Below are 8,350 nucleotides of genomic sequence, written 5' to 3'. Positions count from 1 at the left end.
TTCTACCTCATTTTTGCTCCTCCAGTGAAGTTGATTTCTTCCCCCATGAGATCCATTATCAAATTTCACATTTTCAGAGGTTTCTGATGTAGTAGGGACTTTGAGTGAGTTCATATGAGCTTTGTGCTGTCTTTGGACTCTCCTAGTCATAGAAGCTCCCATCTCCTTAATCCTAACATCTTTACCTACATAACTTGGCTAGGGAGGTCTTACGTCCACCTATTTTGGTATTTTGGCTTCTTTATCTTTGACTTCTTTAGAGGCTTTGTAATCTCTGAATACTTCTGATAAGCCTTTTGGTTGAGAATCCCTTCCCAACCTTTGGAAAATATTCCTGGAAGTCTCTTTCTCAGCTGCCTACATGATGTTTCTATGGGTTTCTTGTTCTTTTTTCTGCTTTCTTCTAATCAACTCCTGATCAATAATTGCTCATGATATTGGGACTTCCAGCTCACACTCACACTGACATTTGCCACATAGCATTATCCCTTTAACTATGGTTGCTTTATGTTTCTCGGGCAACTTGATAGTTCATACTGTTGGTCTGTCAACTTGCTTCATCTCTGCTTTCACTTCCCAAGTGGCTTTTCCCTTTCCTTTTTCAGCCCAAGTCAAGTTGATCATTTTTATTGGGACTTCTGGGAAAAGATCTGGGTCAATCATCATATTGGCCTACGATTTCTCCAATAACAACTTTCCATTTACTATGAGGCATTGTATCCAGTCCCTGAACTGTAACAATTAGTAATGGAGTGGTTGAAGGTATAATGCAGCTTGCAGTACTTCTTTCCTTTTAGCTCTTCTGGTTTAGGCATCTTCTTGGTTATGTCGGGCACAACCACTCTTTCCCACACCAACTCTTCATAGATTTCTAAGGCTTTGGTCAAATCAAAGGAATAACTCTGGTATTTAGGGGGCTTCATAAGGACAAATCCACCATCATTCATCACCACTTTCTGATCCTTGACTGGTTGGACTAAACCCTTTACTATTAATGATTTAAAGGATGTAGTCATCCCTGATGTACACATGTCAATCCTTTCTCCTTCATGGCTATTATTTCCTTATGGCTTTGCTCCTTCAAACTCCACTTGATGAATGGCAACTTTGTTTTTATAGAATAGTGGTGCTTTAGAGGAGTGCCTCAATTGTTACTCCTCGATCAGCAACTTCTTATATTTTATGGCAGCAATTACCAATTCTTGCAATTCATTGAACTGCACGTCATAGAATTTTTCCTTAAAGGTAGTCTCAAGGCTTTTTAAGCAATGGATATAAGTTGGGCATGATTGATAAGTGGCATCTCATCCTTGTTTTCCTGAACCTTATCATGAAGTCCTCAGTAGACTCATGTTCATATTACTTCACCTCGACTAGATCATTGATAGTCATCTCGGGCTCCATCCTATAGAATTGCTCATGAAAAGCCATCTCTATTTGCCCCTAGTTAGCAATGGAATTGGGGGGCAACAGAGAGCACCACTGAGATGCTAAGCCAACCAATGAGTTTCTAAATAATCTTAACTTATAGTTAGGATTATCTTCAAACGCCACACAGTGATTAGAGAACTTGAAGATATGATCTCTAGAGGACACACTGCCATTTTCTCCACTAAAAGTTGGAAACGCGGGCATCTTGAAGTTGAGGGGAAAAAGATTTTGCTCATCAATATACTTCGGGTATGGCTTCTGGTAGGTGATCCTGAATAGCGGGTGAGCCTGAGGTTGAACATTATGGATTATCATCCTCCTTAACTCGGCTAACTCATCTCTAAGTTACTGATTGGCCGTATTATTAGGCAAGGTATGAGGGAGTTCCCATTTCGGGCTACGATCATTGCCTGAAAAGGTCTCATTTCTTGGTTCGGGCTGCCTTCACTTGGCTCTTCCTCCTTATTAGCCAATGGTGGTGGCCTATAAGGGGGGGTTTGTTCACCATTGTGAGTTCACATTTCCCACTGGATTCCCCGATTACTTGGGGCATCCCATAATTCTTTTTGACTATCTCGTTTTGCTTTCTACATCTAGTGAAAATAATAAAGGGTTGGGCAACTCCACTTCCTGGATTTCCTCCAATACTGGTTCACAAACTCCAGATTCCTCCTTGTTTTTCCATTTATCCCTTTTTTCCTCAAGCAAAGGAAATAAAGGAATAACTGGTTCTTTCTCAGGGCCGGGTTCTCTCATCATTTCTATGGCATAAATGTTATTTGGAGTAGAGTACTCCAGATCTAATCTTCTTTGCAGACTCCCTATTAAAGAACAAAGTCTACTCACTTCTCCTCTATTTTCCAGAGTGATATTTCCATAGTCTTCAATACTTACGTCATGGTGGCTTACAAGTCTTCATTGGTCACCTTTCCTCCTGATCTTTCAGATGGAGTCGGGCTTTCTAGAATAGCTGGTCCTCATAGGCAGGGGAAATCTTTTGGATGATCTGTCATGCTTAATCTTGGTAGACACTGGGGTGGTCTGTACTCTATATTCCACCTGAAGGTTTTCTCCTTCCTTCTTCTTCTTGGCATACAAGATAAAATGTATCCCACCAGGCGTGCCAAAACAATGTTCGGGCAAAGATTTCTCTGGAAAAGGCTCTTCGAACCTCAACACAGCTCCCCAAGGGATTAGCACTTCGAATGTATAGTTGGGCTCTTGCTTGCTAAGATGTTACAAGTAGATAACAAAGTTAGTTCTGAAATGTGCCTTTATGGGGCCTTAGGTGTAGGTCTTGAGGCTCACAATCAAAACTAACTAAGTGCTAGGCATGCCACTACTATCTCAATATAGCAGATGTAGAACAAGTGTGTTTTAAGTTGATCCAAGGTACTTCAAACTTCTTGTTATCAAAGGATTGTCGTGGATGGGTTAAGTCTACATTAAGTTCATTTTTTTTTCCTTGAAAACAAGGACTTTTAGTTCATAGTCTTGTATGTTCACAATGGAGGGAGTTCAGAGCCCCTTAAGTCATTTTAGTCCTAGATTGCTTTTAATGAAAGTAATATCCATTAAACTAACCAGATATAGATGCAAATGAGACTCTTATAATAGAAAAAAAAAAATGGAAATGACTTGAATACATGCTGGAGAATACATTAAGTAATAGATCTACCAATTTAGAGAACAAACAAAGAGTTTTGGGCAATATTTCACCTTGTCTGGCAAGGTTGAACTTCTTGCAATCACTTCTCTTTAAATTTACAGGGTTTTGTATACTAAAAAGGGATGGATGGTAAACATGTTTACACAAGGGAATCGATACTACACCAGTGAAGAAGGTAGCGGAGCTTTTAAACTAAAAAAATGATATCTTTTTGTAGGGGATTATCCTTAAAAGGACTAAATCTGGGCTAAGTTCAACTTTTAGATGCAAATCTGGCTTGAGAGCAAAGTTTGTATGTTTGTTTGTTTGACTGGTTAAGTGTCCTTATCTTTGGGGCCTCTTCCCCTTTTTATAGGCAAATTAGCCCAATTGTTGTAACTTTGTCTTTGCCCAAAAGCACTTGGAGGGTAGTGAGTCATTAGCTTTTTACTTGGGATGCCACTAGAAAGTGCTCTTTAGCTGGTAGTAGGTTAGTCTTCATCACTTGTTACTTCAATGGTAAGCATGTGGCTTGTATTTGGCTGAGAAGGCTTCGATTTGCCTTTGGGCTCGATGTTGGGTTTCGGGCAAGTCTTCTTTTAATTGGTACCCTTGGGCTTTCCTTCATTCAAACCCAGTGTTCAAATATTAACCCAAACAAACAGTATAACCTCTTTGTAGTCAGGGCTTCGCAAGCCATGACGTTGTGTAGCCAGAGTCTCCTGTTGCAAACACAACCTTTGTTTCTCCACTCATTTTTTCTCTATGTCTATCTCTAACAACTCCGTTATGTAAACGGTAGAGTTGATGGTTTCTTATGGTGGAAATTCGCTGAAACTTCAGTTATGTGATCGGCACCCTTGTTTATTATGAACAAACACTTCGAGATCAACACCTCATCGTATTTGTTGCATAGAGCCTAATTTCCAACATTTTATTTCACATTAATTGATTCAAAATTGAGTTTTGCCATGCATTTCTAAAATTTAAAACAAAAGAATTGAAATGAACTAATAAAGATATATGATATTTCAATGCTAATTATGTTCGACGCTCTAGAAAAGATCATTGTAAAGGACGATTAACTGATTCAAAATATTGTTAGTGGAGTTAAACAATTTCAGCTTGAACTTTTTATTTATAGTTATTCCAAAAATTTACATGCAGGAATGTCGAGCCATATATAAAGACATGAAAGCAAACTTCTGAGCATTTGTCCAGTGCATCTTGAGGCTCTCTGCAGACTAATTTAAGAGTCTCAAGTCGTAACCGGAACAAATATTATTTACTGCAAATACAGTACTTTACCAGGAAACAAAATTCAACGGATTCAAACCACAGTATGGCCAAAGATTTCCTTTAAGCATGTTTTCAAAATATTCGACCGACATGCATGTTAGTTGCACACTTTAGATATTGAGGAAGCCCTTCTCCTTGAGGCTTTCAATAGTGTCCCTAAGACTTTCTTCCAGAGGAAGGAAATTAATTCCCAAACTTTTCGCTTTCTCCCTGGACACTTGATACTTTGAGTCAGAAGGATTGCCAAACTCAGGAAGGCACAAAGTGGGGTAAAGTTGTCGTAAAATCTGTAGAGTATCGGGGCCATCAGCTACTTGGCCAACTAAACAATATCTGCCATTAGCTGAAGGAACTTCGAATGCTTGAATATGGGCAGAGGCAACGTCTCTAACGTCTACAAATGTATAATTTAGAAATGGTGTTTGGATACCTGAGCCCGAAAGAGAAACAAAACACAATCAATTGCTTGCATCACAGGGATTTTTAAACGCAAAGGGGGTGAAAAGTTATCTTTTGGCTAAGAACGCAAGAAGTAATTAAGTTGCAGAATTGTACCACTTATGATATTCGCAATCAGCTCCACGGAGCCATTAAGAGTTGGCTGCAAGAGCGGACCAATCACAATCCCTGGATTCATCGACACCAAGTCGATCCCATTTTCTTTTGCAACTTTCCAGGCAGCCTCCTCAGCTAAAATTTTGGAGAGCGGATACCATCTCTGAGCACATGATGAAGGAAGTTCTTATGTTCACCAAATCAGATCAATAAATTGGCAGTCTTTTGAGTATTAGAAACACAATACACATCCAGTGAATGTTCTTTCTATTACAGAACTTCATCCAGACACGTAAGTAACTAGATTAAATCTTGTTGCTACTGATATTGAAATCAAACAAACTAACAATGAATACAAGGTGAAACTCGGGAGTATGCAAGCGTACCTGGTTCTGCTCACAAACAAGTGGATCTGAGTACCATGTTTCATCCAAAACCATATCAGAAGTTATCGGTGTTCTACTAAACGATACTGAAGACATAGAAGATGTTAAAACCACTCTCTTGACAGTGGGAAATTTCACACATGATTTTAGAACATTCAGAGTTCCCTTCACTGCAGGCTCAACTATTTCTGCCTGAAATATGGAAAAACTTATCATTTCGATTTTACATCGTAAGTCTTGAAACACATGATAGAATATTCAAAGCGTGAAGTGAAAAGGACAAACCTGTGGGTCAGTGGCTGAAAGTTGTACAGGCGATGCTGTATGAAAAACACCAACACATCCATCAATTACGGGGTCGAAAGCTCCTTCTTCTAATAAACCTGCCTTGAACAAATGAAGCCTTTCTTTTGCTCCATCAAGTGAGAGCAAGTGCTCTGTTTTCTTTGGATCATCTGTGGCATTACACAAACAGAACTGGTGAGTTGAACTAGGATTACAACCACCCCACTGGACATACATTGAATTTTAAGCTGTCAAAAATATTAGCTATTGGGTGTCAAATACAATTGTCTCATGTCGGAGAAGTGAAAGTTCATAAGGGGTATATTAAACGCTCGTTTGCTAACCATTTTGTTTTTAGGTTTTAGTTATCATTTTTGCGTTGGAGGTCAAGGAGAAATACATGAGACAAAATGAGGGATACAGAAGAGTGGAGCAAGGATGATGGGAGGAATGTAAAAGAAATGTACAAGGAAAGGCACATGAAGATTTTGTCTTCATTCATTCTTCTTTATATCTTCTCCCTCCATCTCAATACTTTATTTTTCCCTCATTTCGCTATATGTCACACACACAAAAGTCAAAAACTAAAAACAAAATTGTAATAAGACGGGCCATAAGTGGTAGTTCTCCCTAACTTGCAGTGAGGTGTTTTGAAATAAAATGGTGCAGATCCCACCTAGGATGCACCTAGATGCTGAAGTTAAGGACAATATTGTTGTAAGTCGGAAGAAGGTTATGAACTAGAAGTAATACTTACTTGGGTCGCGAACTGTAGCTCTGACAGTATAACCTCTTTGTAGCAAGAGCTTCACAAGCCACGAGCCTATGTAGCCGGAGGCTCCTGTTACACACACAATCTTCTTTCCTCCACTCATTTCTCTCTGTGTCTATCTCTTACAACTTCAGTTATATAATGGTAGAGTTGGTGGTTACTTAAGGTGGAAAGTTAGCTAAACAACTTTACTTATGTAATGGTCGAGTGAATGGTTTCTTAAGGTAGAAAGTTAGGTGAAGGGCTGGAGGTCTGGCGTAGGTGAAGTGGTTCGGTTGTGTAATGGTAATCATTGTTTAATATGCATATTGAAAAAAATTAAAAACAATATGAAAGGAAGACGTTAATTATTATTTTATCTGGTTGGAAGTCATTGTTTATGTATCAAAATTGGGAGCGTACCTACCCTGTTCTGCCCACAAACAAGTGGATCTGAGCGCCATGTTTCATCCAAAACCATCTCAGAAGTTATCGGTGTTCTACTATGCGATGATGAAGACATAGAAGATGTTAAAACCACTCTCTTGACAGTGGGAAATTTCACACATGATTTTAGAACATTCAGAGTTCCCTTCACTGCAGGCTCAACTATTTCTGCCTGAAATATGGAACAACTTATCATTTCGATTTTTACATCGGAAGTCTTGAAACACATGATAGAATATTCGTAGCGTGAAGTGAAAAGGACAAACCTGTGGGTCAGTGGCTGAAAGTTGTACAGGCGATGCTGTATGAAAAACACAAACACATCCATCAATTACGGCGTCGAAAGCTCCTTCTTCTAATAAACCTGCCTTGAACAAATGAAGCCTTTCTTTTGCTCCATCAAGTGAGAGCAAGTGCCCTGTTTTCTTTGGATCATCTGTGGCATTACACAAACAGAACTGGTGAGTTGAACTAGGATTACAACCACCCCACTGGACATACATTGAATTTTAAGCTGTACAAAATATTAGCTATTGGGTGTCAAATACAATTGTCTCCTGTAGGAGAAGTCACAGTTCATAAAGAGGTATATTAAACGCACGTTTGCTAACCATTTTCTTTTTAGGTTTTAGTTATCATTTTTGTGTTGGAGGTAGAGGAGAAATACATGGGAGAAATGACGGATATAGAAGAGTGCAGTAAGGATGGTGGGAGGAATGCAAAAGAAATGTACAAGGAAAGGCACATGAAGATTTTGTCTTCATTCATTCTTCTTTGTATCTGCTCCTCCATCTCAATACTTTATTCTTCCCTCATTTACGTTTTATACGTTTCTTATTTCTCACCCTCACAAAAGTTAAAAACTAAAAATGAAATCGTTATAAGACCGGCCATCAGTGGTAGTTCTCCTAAATGGCAGTGAGGTGTTTTGAAATAAAAGGGCAGATTCCACCTAGTATGAACATAGATGCTGAAGTTGAGGACAATATTGGTGTAAATCGGAAGACGGTTAAGAGGATGTGGGCCCCAACACACTAGTCCAATGAGGGCCAGACCCAAGAATGAAAACTAAACAACAATAATTATGGGCCTATATCCCTTCAAGATTTCAGAACCACATTTGAGTGCCCAGATCAAGATTTTAGAATCTGAATTGGATCCTATAAAGTTCTCTTACTGAAGCAAAAACAAAATACAAAACCCTGAATTTTAAAATAAATGTTACTGAGTTGAGAAAAGGAGAAAGAAAGGAACCAGAAGTAATACTCACTTCTGAGTTATGTAATGGTACTCTTGTGCAATGATAGTCATTGCACAATGGTAGAGCAGGTGGTTTCTGAGTTATGTAATGGTAGAGTAGGTGGTTTCTTAAGGTGGAAAGTTAGCTGGAGGACTTCTGCGGTTCTCTTGTGCAATGATAGTCATTGTTTATTATGCATATTGAACAAGTAAAAAAACATTATGAAGGGAAAACGTTAATTATTATTTTACGTATTAAACTTTGATTAAGAAAGGATCTGCTTATTTCATCTGCTCAAACACTGCGAA

At 38.8% G+C, this 8,350-nt stretch overlaps 2 protein-coding genes across 2 annotated transcripts; both read right to left on the bottom strand.

Moving 5' to 3' along the window:
* Positions 1–4,211: 4,211 nt before the first annotated feature.
* LOC137748736 (phenylacetaldehyde reductase-like) lies at positions 4,212–6,503 on the bottom strand. Its single transcript, XM_068488915.1, has 5 exons — positions 6,362–6,503; positions 5,605–5,774; positions 5,320–5,511; positions 4,934–5,096; positions 4,212–4,808 (listed from the first exon to the last, which is right to left on the bottom strand). Exons 1-5 carry the CDS (start codon positions 6,477–6,479, stop codon positions 4,489–4,491), a joined length of 963 nt encoding a protein of 320 aa, XP_068345016.1. The 5' UTR covers positions 6,480–6,503; the 3' UTR covers positions 4,212–4,488.
* Positions 6,504–6,746: 243 nt separating this feature from the next.
* LOC137748085 (phenylacetaldehyde reductase-like) lies at positions 6,747–7,305 on the bottom strand. Its single transcript, XM_068488176.1, has 2 exons — positions 7,069–7,305; positions 6,747–6,974 (listed from the first exon to the last, which is right to left on the bottom strand). The coding sequence occupies exons 1-2, from the start codon at positions 7,303–7,305 to the stop codon at positions 6,747–6,749; spliced, it is 465 nt and encodes a 154-aa protein (XP_068344277.1).
* Positions 7,306–8,350: the final 1,045 nt, after the last annotated feature.

This window comes from Pyrus communis, chromosome 10, assembly GCF_963583255.1.
Source record: "Pyrus communis chromosome 10, drPyrComm1.1, whole genome shotgun sequence".
In the NCBI taxonomy this organism is placed as follows: Eukaryota; Viridiplantae; Streptophyta; class Magnoliopsida; order Rosales; family Rosaceae; genus Pyrus; species Pyrus communis.
Note: the sequence above shows the minus strand (reverse complement) of the source record. Positions and strands in the feature narration are given on the sequence as shown.

Bases quoted from the DNA above. Each gene is read 5' to 3' on its own strand.
- LOC137748736 (XM_068488915.1), bottom strand. From the start codon at position 6,479: ATGAGTGGAGGAAAGAAGATTGTGTGTGTAACAGGAGCCTCCGGCTAC. The intron at 5,512-5,604 runs GTTTGTCCTTTT...TCCATATTTCAG, and splicing joins TTTCAGCCACTGACCCACAG to GCAGAAATAGTTGAGCCTGC. The intron at 5,097-5,319 runs GTACGCTTGCAT...TCATGTGCTCAG, and splicing joins TTGTTTGTGAGCAGAACCAG to AGATGGTATCCGCTCTCCAA.
- LOC137748085 (XM_068488176.1), bottom strand. From the start codon at position 7,305: ATGTATGTCCAGTGGGGTGGTTGTAATCCTAGTTCAACTCACCAGTTC. The intron at 6,975-7,068 runs GTTTGTCCTTTT...TCCATATTTCAG, and splicing joins TTTCAGCCACTGACCCACAG to GCAGAAATAGTTGAGCCTGC.